At 40.0% G+C, this 17,727-nt stretch overlaps 1 protein-coding gene across 1 annotated transcript; it reads right to left on the minus strand.

Moving 5' to 3' along the window:
- Positions 1–8,691: 8,691 nt before the first annotated feature.
- Positions 8,692–9,815, minus strand: LOC131905772 (olfactory receptor 9A4-like). Its single transcript, XM_059256585.1, has one exon. The coding sequence runs from the start codon at positions 9,717–9,719 to the stop codon at positions 8,778–8,780; it is 942 nt and encodes a 313-aa protein (XP_059112568.1). The 5' UTR covers positions 9,720–9,815; the 3' UTR covers positions 8,692–8,777.
- Positions 9,816–17,727: the final 7,912 nt, after the last annotated feature.

Consider the following 17,727-nt stretch of genomic DNA (forward strand, 5'->3'; position numbering starts at 1 on the left):
AGTTTCTCCCTCTCCCTCTTCACAGGCTATCTAATCACTACTGCCAACATTGTGTTTTGTTTTGTTTTTAAAGAAATACCTAAGACTGGATAATGTGTAAGTAAGGCTCTATTTAGCTCATTTAGTCCATGGTTCTAGGAGCTGAGAGGGCACAGAGAATATGATTGATCTAGCCACTTCCAAAAGGGCCTTCTTCCTGCACTGTGCCAGGACAGAATGCATCTCAATGACACACAGCAAGTGTGCTCACTTACATCTCACTCTTCTTATAAAACTACAGATACCTTATGAGATCCAACCCTAAAGTTATCATCTGTTCCCATCTGCTTCCTGGTCTAGTTTCACTTCCATTGTTCTGCTAAAATACCTTGACACAAAGAAACTTTTACAGGAGGAACAAAGGTTTCTTTTAGCTTGAAGCTCCCGGGATGGTCCATCAAGAAGTCAAGGCAGGAGTTGGAGGCAGCATCACATCCATAGACCAGAGTGGAGAAAGGATGGGTGCATGCATGCTCACTTGCTCGGCTCCCTTTCCTAAAGACAGTCCAGGGCCCAGCTTACAAAGTGGTCCAACACACATTCAGGGTAAGTCTTCCCATCTCAATCAACACAATGAAGAATATCCCTCACAGGCATGCCCATAGCCAATCTGATCTAGGAACCTGTCCATTGAGACATTCTTGGCCAGTGATTCTAAAATGTGGCAAGGTGACAATTAAAACAGATCACCAGACCTCTTCAGGGCCTGAGTTTCACATTCCATCAATGTACAGAATTAAGCTTACATGAGCAAAACTTCCAACACATGAATTCTGGTGAAACACACGAAGCACAGCAGTCTCAGCTCTTTTAATGTGGCTTGGGCCTCAAACATCCCGTTCATAAGTGGAGTTCGGCACACTAAGAGTCATGATGACTACCGGGAATGGTCAGTCAGATGCTGCCTCTGTGATGGCTGTTCAGTTCTCCTGGAGACCAGTCCTCTTATTTTGGGTCTGTGGTCCCAGTCATAGATATACCAGCAAACCACTTTGTATGTGCCATTGTTCATCTATACTTTCCTTTCATTCATATATCAACAATCCTTCTACTCCCAGTAAAATTCTTACCAGAATTTGACCATACATCTTGCCTGGTTTCCAATGCTTCTCCAAACATTCTAACCAATCTTCTATATCATCATTATCATCATACACTTGCCTATTATTATTATGCACTGTTTCTTTCCCTAGTCTACTTTTTTGTTTGATTTGTTTTTATTTTGTTTGTTTTGAGGGTTTAATTTTGGGGGGCTTTTGTTTTTGTTTGTGGGGGGGGTTGAACCATAGGAAGGTCCCATGCATTGGACCCAAATTTGATCCTGTTGAACTATGTGGATTTGGACAAAGATTTATGTAACAAGAATATATGTATGATCTCAGACGGTTGGTCCATATTTGAAATTTACCAAGGACATAGTGTGAACCTGTTTCTTTAAGGGTTGAATTTTTTTTTATTTCCACGAACTCTGAAGAAAATCACTCATAGAGATTGTATATGACCCAGACTGACAGAATAGATCCAGAGCCTAAATGAGCTATAAATTTCACGTTTTCCACTAACCGAGGACAAAACGAGATTGGGAAAAAAAGAAACACACATACACAACAAAAACAAAAACAAAAACAAAAACGTAGGCCACTGGGAAAGCTGTTTTCCATGTGTAGAGCTCCTGCAGTCATAGTTTTTTCCACTGAAATATTAGTGTTCAAAGGGCAATGGGAAGGTAGCTCATCCATAGGTGGGAGAACAATGGAACAACACGGTAGAAGCCTCTTAACTTTTAGAGCACAAACCTCTTAGAAAGAAGAACCTTTTCATATCTTTTCAAGTGTTCTCATGGCTGGTTGAATACCAGCTGAATTTTTCATAAAATGTTTACTTAACATGGCCAGAAATGTATGCTAGATTAACCTTGAAGGAAGCAAGCCCTAGTTGAAAGGAAGCAAGAAACACAGGAGCCCACACTATCTGCCTGATGACACTTGTTTTCCTTTCAAATATGAAGTCAAACATCACTGATCCCAGAGGCTGTCTTTTATCTCCTGGCTCTCAGCTGCATTGATGGTCCCTGCTCACTGAATCCTGTAGTTCTCTATATAGAACTCTCTGGAAGACTCAATGCAATGTTCTGTTCACTGACTGCTTCCTCTCTCTCACTGGGCTGAACTCTTTAATGAACAAACCAATTTGGATTCCATCTCTGAACTCTCAGAACCTAGCATAATTCCTGATAGTTTCCTGCTGTCCCATGTATGTGCGTGTGTTATATACATGTATGCACATGTATATAACAGAGAGAGAGACAGAGAAATCCAAGAAGGAGATAGAGAGAGAAACTGGAGAAGTAATAGTGGAGAGGAAAAGAGAATGAAGGAAGAAGAGAATAAAGACAAGAAAAGGGAGAGGATCCAGTTGAGCCAGTGTGAGATAGCTCTAGATGAGTACTCCACCAACAGCCTGTATCTTCTCTAAGGAGTCCATTGACAGCTTTTGTCTTACAGCCCTATAAATATCAGATTATCCCTCTTATGATAGCTAGCTTTAACTGTCAACATAAAACAAAAACAAAAACAAAAACAAAAACAAAAAAAAACCAAAATCACCTGGGAAGAGAGCCTCAATGAGAAACTGTCTACATTGGGTTTATTTGTGGGTAGGGTATTGTCTTAATTGAATTAATTGATATGGGAAGACTCGGATCACTATGGGTGACATCATTCACTAGACAGGAGGTCCTGGGCTGTATGAGAGTGGAAAAGTGTAGTTGAGCACAAATGAGCAAGTGAGCAAGTGAGCATTGTATATATTTGTTTTCGACTGTGTATGTGATCTGAGGCTTGTTTGAAATTCCTGCCTAGATTTTCCATCAAGATGGTCTGTAATCTGGAGTAAGATGAAATAAACTCCTTTAACCTCTAAGTTGTTGTTCTTTGTTTTTGTTTTTTTGTTTTTTGGTCAGGATAACTTATCACAGCAACAGAAATAAAACTAGAACACCCCCTTTTACAATTGTGGCTATTTGTGAAGATGGCTGACGGCCACTTGAGGATCTTTTCTCTTTGTGTTGCAGAATCCTTTCCATTTGGCTGCCACAGCCTTTCCCCCATCTGATAAACAATGATAACTGGCTCAAATCTGGAGCCTGTGGGAAGGATCATGACTTTCCATTAGAGTGACTGCATGTAGTCTCTCATTTACCCAATGCCTTTTGATTAGGTATTCTAAGTAGAACACTTTTTAGTATTTTACTCATAAACATCATGTTATATTGTTCATCTTTTAAGATCCTCATTCATATCACTCCTTTCTGACATATCAACCGTTCTGCCTCCTAAGCTAAGTGAGTATGTTTTCCATCTGACAGTTAATCCATCTGTCCTTTGCTGTTGTGGCCAGCTGTGTGTCCTGCCACTAGAGAGCCCGGCTCTGAAACAGTGGCTCCTAACAAGCCATTGCAAGCAACACCGTCTTTAATAGCACTTTTGAAAATGACCTTACTTAATAGAGTGTCCTGCAGGCCTCTGAGGAACAGGATCTGCTGGTAGGATTTTCTGTCTAATGCACATCAATTATAGCTTTTCCACTCTCTAAGCCATCTAGTTCCTCCTGCCATACTTTTCCACAGCTGTACTGGACAGGTCTATTACTTTAATAAAGGTTATTACTTTTTGAAAAATTTTATGAGTCAACAAATGGCATATATCAGCCTATTTATAGACCATTGGCTAAAGTGTTAAATTATCCATGATGGAGGAATACCTCCAAATCTGCACTTCTCCTTTGTCCAGCTTCATATGCCAAGCACTCCCCCTAGTAGCCTGCTCTCTGAATCCCCTCCAGTCATACATTTTCTGGTGCATGCCAGGCCAGGCTTTCTGCAGCTTTGGTGTATAATGTCTCCAATTCGCTGGTAGCCTCAGTTCTCAAGTCTATGTTGAGAGAAAATCTATTGCCATCCTTTTAGAAGAAGATAAGGTAGAATCAGATTGTGAGGAAGGCAAATACTGTCTTCTAAGGCAATGTGTGAGAGGCCTATAGGTGAGTACCTCCTAACAGTCTGATACTCGTATCTTCTCTAGCACTGCTTTTGTTCTACTGTCCTGCAAATATCTGATCATTCCACTTGTGACAGCTAGCTTGAATTGTCAACTTGAAACTACTTAGACTCACCTAGGAAGAGATCACTTGAGTTCTGTATAATCCTCAAGTAAGAGAAGGGACTGTATTTTCCATCAGGAGATCAGGTCATTGATTCCAGCCAAGTACAGTGCTTTGAGTGATAATGGCCCACATCGGCCCATATATTGAAATGCTGGGTTTCCAGTTGGCTGAACTGTTTGCGAAGATCAGGATGTATGGCCTTGTTGGAGGAGGTGTACCTCTGGAGGTGGGCTTTGAGGTTCCAAAAGCCCACACTGTTGTAAAATGGCACACGAAAGGCCTTGGTGGGTTTGAATATCTCAGTGCTAACACACACCATTTCCAGTTAGCATTCTCTCTCTCTCTTTCTTTTTCTCTCTCTGCCTTGTCCTTGTGGCAACCCACAAACTCTCGGCTATTACTCCAGTGCCATGCCTGTCTACTTGCTGTGAAGTTTTCCTGTGTCCCAGCTGGCCAGCAGTCAGGACAAATCTCTCCCACTGGCATCCCCCAAGGAAACACACAGGGGCTTATATTAATTATAACTGCTCAGCCATTAGCTCAGGCTTATTACTGACTAGCTCTTACACTTAAACTAACCCATAATTCTTATCTGTGTTTAGCTATGTGGCTTATTACCTTTTCTCAGTTCTGCCTTCACATCTTGCTTCCTCTGTGTCTGGCTGGCAACTCCTGACTCAGCCTTTCTCTTCCCAGAATTCTTTGTCTGCTTATCCTGCCTATACTTCCTGCCTGGCTACTGGCCAATCAGCATTTTATTAAGCCAGTGTACAAAAGCATTATCCCACAGCATCCCACCATAAGGGTGATGAACTCGCACTCTGAAACCATAATCCCTGAATAAAATCTTGCTTCTCTAAGTTGCCTTGGTCATAGTGTCTCATGACAGCAACAGAAAGGCAAGTAGCACACCATGAAATATTGATATTCATAGTTCTCATTTGCATCATCACAGAAATCTCCATACAAAGACTAGAGGGCAATGATGTCACCACCCACCAACAGATTGATGCTTGTCACCTTGAGTGCAATGGTTTACATTAGAATACAATGTTAATAATCAGGTAATCCAGAAAGCTGAAGCAGGAGGATTGCTATGAGTTTTAGACCATCTTGGGCCACCTGATGGGTTCCAAGCCATCCTGAGCTACAGTATATGTGAAAACTTATCCCTAAATAATAAAAAGGTGGTAGGGTGGGAAGAATCATGTCATCTAGGTTGTTTCAGTTTTCATTCTTCTTCCTGTTTTACCACATGACCACTCCTGCTTGTACTCTCTTTATTTTAATGGCACCCACCACATCATCCCCAAACTGGAACCAAGAAAATGCTTGTATCAAGCTCTTAGAATCCAGCATAGGGGGAAAATTGAACTTCCCATCTTTATAAAGTACTCAGCTATGGGTATTTTGTTATAGCAACAGAAAATGAACTAATAAACTCTCAACTGTGCTGTATTGCTGGAAGTAGACTGAGTCTATTGCTTTCTATTATTGATGTCTATTATTAATGTCACTAAAGAGTATCTACCAAGCTATATAGTTCTTACAGTTCCCATGACCTTGAATTTCTGAAATACTAGCCCACCAAGAGGAAAAAAATCTTAATTTTATGTACTTCATGGTCTAATAAGGTATGTCAATACCTCCAAAGAGATATGTTCACTGACATCTGACATCAAATGACTTTATGTCTTTATATCAGCCACTTATCCTGGACTGAGTAGGAATAAAATATAAACTTCCTTCATGAGATGGCTGCTTCCCAGTCAAGGAAAATTCCCTGAAGAATGTGAGGCTGTGAGCAGCCTGAGTATAATTGCTTGTTTAGAGGATGAGGAAAAGATGCACCTAAGTGCTCTTAAATTTCACAGTTTCCCAAAAAGTCTACCTGAATGAGAATAGATGTTTTTGATATCTAATTCAAGAAAAGTCTTGTTTACAAATCAAGTTGTATTAAGTAACCAGACAGAGGATTCCAAACGAACAACCAGCTGGCAATTTGCAGAGCCTAACAGCTGGATGTGATCAGAATTACATAAAAAAACCACACCCTGTGTAAAGTCACCATCACCTCAGGCTGACTGCATGGATGTCAAAGCCTCTATCCTCTGAGGAGTCATTCTATAGGGTACATATAGTCAGGAACACATACCACACAAAAATAGTTCATCCAGAACATTAAGCAAACTGACAAAAATAATTGCAATCAAGCTGTCAATACTGGATCCAGTACCTGCAATAAACAATTTAATATCTAAAATGTCTACCTTTCAACCCAAGATAATAGCACACGTAAAGAAGCAGTAAAGACTGACCCATGCACAAGAGGAAAAGTAGATTACAGAAACTGCATTGTGAGAGGCAGTATGTCACATTAAAACTCAACTTAAACGTATTCGAAGAGCTGAAGGAAACAGTGCTTATAAAATTAAAGTATGATGACCCTGTTTCTCTGCACTAAGGAATGCAGACCAAAATAGAAACCATAGCATTTAAATGTACCATGCATGAAATGGATATTTACTAGAGGATCTCAACAGTATGCAGTCCAAAGAACAAAGACTAAACCCTGAAAAAAAGGAGCAACCTCAGATAATTATGACCCATCCTTAAGTATACCAACATATACCTAATGTGAGTATGAGAAAAACAGGAGAATACAGAAACAGATAATTATTGGATATTTCCTAAATTTAGTAAAAAGAAGGAAAGAAAGAAAAAGAAAAGAAAAAAAAGAAAGGAAAAGAAAAAATTAATCTACACATCCACAGAAGTCAATACATTTCTCAAAAAAATAAGTTCAAAGACAGTTACAACAATTTCTGTGGGGGAAAAAAAAGACAAGAAAATAGTATTCTTTTCAACCAAATTCATAGGTGATGATGCTCTGTAAAATCAGCAACTGACTTCTAGTTGGAAACAGTTACAACCAGAAGGAAGTGGGTAGAGTGCTAAATACCAACAGAAAATAAAATCTAAGGTCCACCTGGGGGACAGAGATAGATGAGGAAAGCAGAATTAGTCTCCCAGACATGGTGACTTCTTCCCAGAAGACATTGCAAGAACTAGAGGGAAAGTACTAGGAACTGGATCTAAACATGACTGATGGGGAAATGAGGAGGAGCCAGACATCCTGTAATCACCCAATCCAGCATCTGTTTATTGAAGTTCTAGCCCTAGGCCTCTCCCATCCCAACTGGATAAAGATATTACATTTCCTTCCTCTGTGGCTTGATCTTCTGTCTTTCCCGGTGCTCAAGTCTTTGTGCCAGGTAATGTGCTTAGTGAACCCTCATATGACTACTAGTACCCATGTTACACAATAAAAACTAAAACTGAAAATAATGCTCTGTTCAGCAAAATTATTTTTCAAAATGTAGGGAAAAGAGAGACAATCCCAGACAAATGAAAGGACTGGTTGCTGACAGACCAAACACTTCCTATAAGGATGTTAAGTTTTTCAATCTGGAGATGAGGCTCAGTGATCCAGTGCTTGCCTAGAAGTGAGTGTCTGAGTTCCTATCACACACACACACACACACACACACACACACACACACACACACACACTTCACTTCAGAGATGGTAAGATCTACTGACTACCACCATATAAATAAACTCCTTCCTCTAACATTATGCAAAATTCTACAACTACTTCCCCCAAACCCAATTTCTTGAATTGCCTCTCATCTTTTAAATACTTCATAAAGAGAAATCATTTGGAAGGTATCAGGGACTACTGAACTTGGAAGTTAGAAATCTTAGACTGAGGTAAATTTGAACAGAAATTAACACACAACACTATCTAATTTACTATTTAATTTTTATTTGTTTTTTTTCTATGCCTGACTCAAAGAGTGCCAGCTTATGCAATACTCTGAAGTTTAAGAAAATAAATATTTCCCATTCCTGTACTCAAATATTTCCTTCTGGATAATACCAAGATTTATCAGAGGAAAAGTTTGCCATGTGCCCCATTACCATTCTATATTGTTTTTGTGCCAATATACAAACAATGCTACATTCGTAATTATGTACCAGTTGAGCCAGGACAATCATAATATGATCTAAAAATAAAAAGAGAAGCCAAAGACATTTAAAATGTAGATGGACATCTTGTCAAGTAATTGCACTAAAATACAGAGAATGACTTAGCAAAGTTGATGAAGAACCAGAGTGCTCATGCTTATCTTTGTACTCTGTTGATGACACCTCTCACACTCCATCTTTCTTCTCCTCTCTCCTCTAGGAAATACATCTTCAGAGCCAGATACTGAGAAATTGGTCTAATAGGATGCTTAAGAAACACTGTTTTCTTTCCCTAGCCCCTCCAGTGTCTTCAAGAACATTCATCCTTGTGCTCAACAGCACAAAGAGGCAGACACAAAGTCTGCAAAGTCCTTGGTAGCATAAAAAGAGATCCATCTGATTGGTGTGACTTTGGAGGGGGTTTGGAAGTAGATCTTGTGACTGCAATTTGTGCACAGGATTCAGATTGGACAGCAACTTTAATGGAACAGAGAAGTTGATATTTTCTAGGTTATGCCACCGAAAAGTGATAAAGAGAAGAGCTAATCCCTGAAGAGCAGACAGCAACGCTTCACTCCGTCTCTAAGGGCCTCTTTGACTTTGTCATTCCGAAGAGTGAAGATGAAGGGGTTCAGGAAAGGGGTTACCACAGAAACCAGTAACGAAGCCACCCTGTTGTACTCAGCCGCCTGTGTTTGCTTGGGTTTCACATAGAGGAACAAGCAGCTGCCATAGCCAATGACAACAAAGGTGAAGTGGGAGGCACAGGTGGAGAAGGCTTTCCTCTGGCCAGAGGCTGAGGGGATCTTGAGGATGGTGGAGATGATGTAGGTGTAGGAGACAATTGTGGGGATCAAGGATCCAATAATAATGAAAACAGCCATTAAGAAAAGAATAAACTCCGTGAGAAAGGTGTCATTACAAGACAGTTTGAGCAACTGACCTCGGTCACAGTAAAAATGATCTAACAGATTTGATTTGCAGAAAGTAAATTGGAATGTGGCATAAACTGGCCAGATTTCCGAAAGGAAGCCAAACACCCAGGACACAATCACCACCCAGATGCAAGTACGACTGTTCATGATGACACTATACCTCAAAGGGTTGCAGACAGCCACATAACGGTCCACAGCCATCGCTCCAAGCACGACAAACTCAGTGGTGCCTAAAGAGAGATAAAGAAAGAGCTGGACAACACATCCAGTCAGAGATATTGTCTGGATTCCAGGGAGCAGCAGTCCCCACAGCATCATGGGAACAATTGTAGTTGTTACCAGGCTCTCCAGGAGAGAGAGGTTGGCGAGGAAGAAATACATGGGGGACTGTAGACGTTTATCAACACAAACAATCAGGATGATGATCATGTTTCCCAGCAGCGTCACTGAATAGAAGAAAAAGAATATGGCAAAAAGAATGCGGTGTAGCTCTTGGGATCCAGGGAAGCCTAGCAGGCAGAATTCCGTGGCACTGGAGAGATTGTCCATCACTAGATTTTGACTTTTGTTTCCAAGTTTGAGATCTGTATCAAACAGATCCTCCTGGTCATGGGATTATCCTTCTTCCTCTCGGATTAACTGTACCAGAAGACAATGGCATTCCAGAAAAAGGTTAAAGCATAGAACTTTGAGTACCAGTTCTCCACAATACCACACAGAGCAATCCAGAGGCCAACAGAACAAAGGCCAGTGTCTTGGGCCAGTATTCTTGCCATCCTCAGATTTTAAAACATTACAGAACATCAATATCTCCATATGAAAACTCGGGGATGATGATGAGTTCTCAAAGTAGAAGCACTCTTTTCTAACTGCGTTTTCCCTCAAAAGCCCTGGAAATATTGAAAGACAAGAGCTGGTACAGATAAGATGCCAAAACATCGGAAGCTCTGATACCTGGCTCTCTGTTTGTTAGTTCTTTTATCTTCTCAACTATTACCTCAAAAACTTCTTTCCAATCACCTTCTCTCATACAAGGAAGCATGCTCATTAGTGAACTCCACTTTTCCTCACAGTATCTATTACCTGATGTTATGTGTCTAATTGTTTATTGCTCTCCCATAGTATTAAACAAGATAACCATGAAGAGGACAAGTGGCAAATTCCTGACCTGTGGAATTTATATTCAAGGGGAATATATGTGTGAAACCACACATGAGAAGTAAATAGAGTACATAATAATTAGTTCACTAGTAGTATCATGTAGAAATTATGGCTAGGAAATTTAATTTTATTTATTTTTCATTTATAACTTGAGAATATAAGTTCTATGAAAACAACATCTTCAAACTGGGATTGCAATATACAATATATAAATATATAATATAATATAAATATATTATAAGCAATATAATATCTTTTATATCCTATATATTATACATAATATATTACATATATTATAGCATATATTTTTTACCCACATAAGTAATGTGGAAATTTTTCAGCTGATGAATGTGTGAGTGGATGCTATAGGTTAAGTACTACTTGTCTGGGCCAAGACTAGTTCAGCCATAACCCTTCAGTCCTACACACCTTAGCTTTCCCTCCTGTCTCACCTCAGCACTGTCCTTCCTCCCTACCCTTCCTTTAAATGCCCTCTCTGGTTCTCTGTGGCTGTTTTCTAATGGAAGTTCTCAGACTTCAAGGCTAGAAAGGCTAGAAGGGATCAGTGTCTGCTTTTCTTTCATAGCCTTTGGATTACCAGCAGAAAATGAAGAAAGCAGACACAGCAAGGAGAAGTTCTCCAATCAGTATTAGAGCATCACAGGGCTGAATGAGCATGCTGTGTGGAGGACTCAGGCTGAACCGATCCCCTCTGCTGCTGCCCTCCCCCAACGCCACAGCTCCATTTTCTTCAGCTTCTCCAAGACATCCAAGTCCCAGATTGTCCACCCAATCCCTCTAGTTTCTCCTTCACAGAGGCAGAACTTTAAGAAATTACTGACCTCTTCAGAAGGACTTCATGTTGCTTCTGATGTTCTATAGACTCAACAGAAACAAACTCCTCCCTGGGTAGTGCTGAGCTGTAGAAGCTGCTGGAACCTCCACTCATGGTGAGGAGGGTGATGGAATCTATCCAGGAGCTTAGGAGGAAGTCTAGCAATAAAAGTACTGTACAGACTTGAGAATTTGTCCTTCTCCTCTCTTCCCTTCCCCCTTAATCTCTTTCCCAAGGGAACTTTGTCACTGAGATTTATCTTCTTAATTAACCCAAGCTCAGAGAGTTCCCTCAGCAATCCATCTGGGGAGATCAGAAAAAAGTTTTAGCTATCTTCGTTTTTGACCAATTAAGTTGCAGAACTTTTCTAAGTCTTTTAGTGAAGAAACCTGAAATCTTGTTGATCGGGGACTTCTTAATCTAAGGTTACCTTCCCCACAGGGCCCCTAGGCCTGTTGTCTGGAATGTGTCTCAGCCTCTAAGTAGTTCATCTTCTCAGTTCATTATCTCAGGCTTTTTCCATTATTCTAATTTAATCAGAGCCCAGATTACCTTCATCCTCACAGAGATACTGTAATTTTCCTGGAAAAATATACGTTAATATTTCCCAATGCCTCTACCTCAAGCTTAGTGAAAGCCTTAACTGCTGTGGGATGGTCTGTATGTCAAATGTGTTGCTGATTGGTCAATAAATAAATCACTGATTGGCCAGTGGCCAGGCAGGAATTATAGGCGGGACTAACAGAGAGGAGAATTGAGAGAACAGGAAGCTGGGTGAGAGAGACACTGCTAGCCGCCATCATGACAAGCCGCATGTGAAGATCCCGGTAAGCCACGAGCCACGTGGCAAGGTATAGATTTATAGAAATGGATTAATTTAAGATATAAGAACAGTTAACAAGAAGCCTGCCACGGCCATACAGTTTGTAAGCAATATAAGTCTCTGTGTTTACTTGGTTGGGTCTGAGCAGCTGTGGGACTGGCGGGTGTCAGAGATTTGTCCTGACTGTGGGCCAGGCAGGAAAACTCTAGCTACACTTAGCTTGACCTCAAATCCTTCATGAAGCCTGATTTGTCTCCCATCTACATTGGGAGCCCTGCAGCCTAGTCTTAGATCAATATATGACTACCTGTCCAAAAGGTTTCCTCCAGGCAAGGCACCCATGGAAATGGACTCTCACTTGGCAAGGACTGGTAGTCCACAGGACAGTGTGGGAATCTGCAAAATTCATGCAACTTTCAGGCTCTTTTCTCTCTCACTATATTGGTGATACTTTGGGAAGTTTTTAGTTTTATTTGGTCAATCACACATGCAACAGCTATAATTCTCCCTGGAAATTCTGTTCTTTCTCAAATTATTTCCCCCTAAGATTCAGCGGGGGCTAATGTTTCTCAAATCTCTTATTTGGAATTTACTAATTACAACTCCTAATCCTGGGAAATTTTCTGACTCAGTAGAGAGTTAGATACATATGAGAAAACAACATTTGGAACATTAACCATGTCTCACATTTCTGGAAAGGAGAGTAAGGCATGCATACACAGAATGGGGAAAAGCCTCAGGAATACACATAATGCTAGCTGTTGAGAGTAAGTTCCCTTTGCTTTGGACACTAAGCATATAGAATCAATGATAGGGTCTAGTATGGCCCATTGGAAAAAATGCAATGTAAAATATGATATGGAAAGATCCATCTTTTACCATACACAGGAGCTTATATTGGTAGAAGTATGGTATAGTGAGATGGGAAAAGAGTGCCTTATCAAAGGTTTCCTTTTACAGAGAGATTGAGACATGGGACCCTCTTGTAGAAAAGGGAGCCATATAAAAGCATATCTTGCAGACATAAAAGAATTGTTTGGGTTTGAAGGGTTCAGCCTTGGCTTGGGTTCATGTTCTGAGGTGGGGAAGCGGTGTTGGCACAAGGAAGAAATCTGACTACCAGGTGGATTGCACTCAAGTGGCCCCAAATAGCTCCAGCCATCTTTATTTGTACTTCAACAGACTGTTCCTTACCAAGGTTCCATGAACAGCTTTATTATTGGCTTCTATTTTTGACTTTAAGAAATAGGTCTTATTTTAAGGAATACATTGTAATCATTAAAAAGTCCCCACTGTTCCCCTTTGTGCTTCCCCCAATACACTTTCCCACACCCTATATAACTTTATTCTAGACAGAGTTCAGCTGGCAGCTACTTGTGGTTACAAAGTTAAAAAGTAATAAACATGGATACAATGGTTTAAGGACAACAATATTCAAACCCACCAAGGGTGGTGCCCAAACAGGGACCTGAAGGTGGTATGTATTGGGACTGAAGGGGAGAGGATCCTGTCTAAGGGTGCTGCAGACCTACCAGAAGAACCCCTGGTTTGGGGGAAGGACAGGTAATCAAAGAACTTTTGAGAATTCAGTGCCTTGTTCCAACAGAAATGGAAGAGTGTGGTTCAAAGGAAGCTGCTCTTTACATTAATAGAGACAGGTAGGTATATATGAGAAAACAACATTTGGAACATTAACCATGTCTCACAGCTCTGGAAAGTAGAGTAAGGCATGCATACACAGAATAGGGGGAAAGCCTCAGGAATACACATAGTGCCATGTTGAGAGTAAGTTCCCTTTGATTTGGACACCAAGCATATAGAATCAATGATAGGATCTAGCATGGTCCAATAGGGAAAATGGAATGTAAAATATGGTATGGAAAGATCCATCTTTTACATTATACAGAAGCTTATATTTGTGGAAAAAGTAGGCATATTGTTAAAGCAAAAGGTTTAAAAGTTTCTACTAGTCAAGTCATAGAGTTTCTACAGTTTATTCAGAAAGTTTGTGCTTGGTTTCCTGTGGTGGGAACACCCTTGTTATCTCATTCAGGATCTGAGAAAGAAGCAACAAGGTATCATAATTCAGATTGGTACCCCCTGCAATGACTAATTGTGAATCGTTCCACATGACCCCCTGAGAAATGTAAAAAGGGGTTGGTGGGATTTCCTGTCGTTGTGCATTAAGCCCACTAGCAGAGTGATTCAAAGGGGAAAGAACAGAAAGAGTTAACTTACAAAACGCTTATGGGTGTCGGAAAATGGCTTATAGTGGCCACTTGGCTGAAATTAACAAAGGAAGCCTTGTTGACAGTATCTAAGGTGCCATGGCAGGTCCCTGACACTAAATTGGAAACTCCAGTAGGCGATCCTCTACCCTTACTTTAACTGCAACACTTGGGACAATGTCACTAACTCATCTCTCCAGCTGTTTCCTCCCCTTCCTGCTCTAAGCACTTGTCCCTCCTTTCCTATTAAGTGGGTGTCACTACGGAGCTCTCTGCTTTGTTTACTTTCACTATGAAAGCCATGCCGGCATGCCAGGAAGCTTCCTTTTGCCTTACTGGACCCCCATCACTTGGAAAGGGATGCCTTTCCTCTGTGATTGGGGACATTTCTCACTGACAGGTCTTTCAGTCTGTTTGGAGATGTCCTGGCTTGAAATTCTCGTTACTGAGACATTTACATCCTCTGCTTCCTCATAACTGTTCTCAGCTCTTTCCTGAAACTTGTCTGCACTCTCTAATTCTCATTTAAACCCCAAAGTCTTTCCTTTGTCATTTCTTCTTGCCTTCTTGAGAGACAGCCTTAGTAGTTTCCTTCTCAACTATGTGGTGGCCGATTTGGTTTCTTTGCTGAGCCCATTTTTATTCCTGGTGCACTATAAAGGGATCAGTAAGCTCGCCAGTCTCCCTATGAACTGTATCTATGATTACAGGTTTTATTTTGACACTAGAAAAGCTTCAGTTCAAAGTCATTATTTTTAATGACTAAACTTAACAGGGATGGAACATAAAGTCCTAGTCTTATAAAAAGCTATTAACTTATTGTAAACTGTTGAAGATAATTAAAAATACAAGTTAATGGTTAGTCACTTTATAAATGATCAAATTCTTTAATATGTTTAAAATTATGCTTATAGTCGTGCTAAATGCCATTGCAATTAATTATTTTAAAAATAAGCCTTACTTAGCCCTCTGTATAAATTTTTAAAGTTAAGCCTAAAGTAAATAATTAAGAACAAAGTTTTTATTCAGATTTATGCCTCAGAGATCTGCAAAATATGACATTTAAAATGTTCAAGCTTACAATAATAGACAAAACTGTCTCTTCTTAGTAGGAACCCTTAAGGTATCCAAAATCAAAATAAAAAATTAATTGGGCAGGATAGCCCCACTTGGATTATGGAAACACTAACACCTGGGTGAAACTGCCCCATGCATCACTTGTTGCCAGAGCTTTGCTCAAACTGTGGATACTTTTGGGTTGACCACCCTGTTTTACCTGGTCAAAGTGAGGTCAATCACTTAAATTGCTCCTTTATAGAAAAAAATCTCAGACCTGGTTCTGGCAACCAAAGGCCTATGCTACTCTGTATGACAGTCAAAGACCTGCATACAACCACTGCCCTCAATGAAACTATAGAGACCACCAGAGCATGGAGTAACCCGGCTAGGTAATGGGCCACTGTCATTTTAGTTGATACATAAACCATTTAGATTATATTTCCAGCTATAATTTGTTCTCTTCAGATCACTGAGGATTTTGACTAACTGTGGCTTTAAGAGAAACAAGCACCCAGTTCCTTTCCCATGCTTCAACTGCTTTCTCAGTTCTCTTTTTATGTAAGTTCAAGCCATAGGCCAGCCTCACTTCCCTAAAGCTACTACAAGGTCTGAAAACAATTTGCTTTGCTACCAGATTCCAAAAAGAGATAAATTCACCAAAGAGTTTTCAAAGTAACTTTTTTTTTTCTTGGTTTTTTGAGACAGGGTTTCTCTGTGTAGCTTTGCGCCTTTCCTGGAACTCACTTGAGTTCGAGGCTAGCCTGGGCTACCGAGTAACTTTTTTTAACTACTCCTTTATTTCAAGTAACTTGCTTTACAATAACTGCTTCAGTAATCAACCACCTGTGTCTCATAGTAAACAACAGGATAAAAAAAAGTGTAAAGCTTATGTAAGTTCTAATAATATAAAAACATAAACTGTAAGGATCTAAAAAGCTGTTCTAAGGTCTAAAAAATATAACGTAAGGTATGTAAATACAAGTTATAGAGGTCTGAGGACACGAAGGCTTGGGTGGTGAGGTTCCAAAAAGGTTCTAAAAATCTACATACTTCAATATACAATATACATTGAGGTATGTGGATTTAATTTATAAGGGTATAAAAAGATGGGTTAAAGTATATTAAAAATGTTTCATATTTCTTTCCCTCACTATGCTATTGTTATACTAAAACTTCAAAAGTTCAGAGTTCTAACAATAATCAATAATAGTTCTGATAAGCTATTAATCTAACTCTGATGAACACTGACTATTATTATCATAGTTATAAGATCAATACTTTAAATTTTCCTTTGGTCGTTTTCTAAAGATACAGTTAAAAATGCTTCTTATTGTACTAAAAACATTTGTCTAAGCTATATACACCCAGTCTTCTAGATAAAAATAATTTTTAATGCTCTTAACCAAAATTACTTTTAGGTTCACAGACTTTTACTATGACTCAAATGCATGAGTCTACTGCCTTTTCTATAGTGTGAATTCCAGTACAGACTACAAATAATGATAATGCTAACATGCTAACATATCTGGAACTTTTGCCTGTAAACAAACAAACAAATAAATAAATAAATAGTTTTTGTAAGGTTCAGATCAACTTGGATGCACCTCTCACAGGTCAAAATGGACTTCAGACAAGTTTTGCCAATCAACAACCCGTTCCCCCACCTTCCTGTTCCTAGGGAGATAGGACCTCTTCCCCTTTCCCTAATTTTTGAGACGCACCTCTCCCAGCTTCCAGGACTGTGTACCTGGAGGTTTCAAATGTACACTTAAGAAAAGCTCCCCCCTAAAAGTCCTTCACTTTATTTCCTGCCCTTAATGTATATCTGTTCTAGCAGACTTCCGATCAATCAAAGACTGTAGACTACTCCAACTACTGACAGCACATTCCTAGCCCCAGATGGTCTTACAGTACCTGGACAGTGAATAAAACAGCCTGTTCTTCCGAGATTTGGTCAACATTCCAGCATTTTGGGTCCCCAACGACACCCTGATGTCAGCAGGAAGTGGTCGTAGATGATTGCATCACCCCTTGTCACACATTCAACAGAAGGGCTGGGATGTTAAGTTCCAAACCCAGGACATGCAACTGAGGATCTTGTGATTGATCAAGGTAGTAAAGCCACTCCTCCTTCTCTATTTTGGGCTGATTTCTCTGCTCTCCATACAGGTACTGCTATCTTTATTATCAATATGTGCTGCTCAGGAATAACTCACATCACAGAGTCACTTCTGTTTCACCCTGCAGCTTGGGGTTTTGAGGAAGTGAGAATGGTGGTTAATGATTCTAAACTGATGTGGGGAGATAGAGATGCTTTTGTTCATACAGGACATGAAGATCCTTGCCTATCTGCTTCTCAGCTGATATCACTCCTGAGCCTGGATGTGTTTCCTGTAGCTGGAACATCCCACAGCAGTTTCCCTCTCATATAGGACATTGGTGGCTGACTCC

The sequence above is a fragment of the Peromyscus eremicus genome, chromosome 3 (assembly GCF_949786415.1).
Source record: "Peromyscus eremicus chromosome 3, PerEre_H2_v1, whole genome shotgun sequence".
Taxonomy (NCBI): Eukaryota; Metazoa; Chordata; class Mammalia; order Rodentia; family Cricetidae; genus Peromyscus; species Peromyscus eremicus.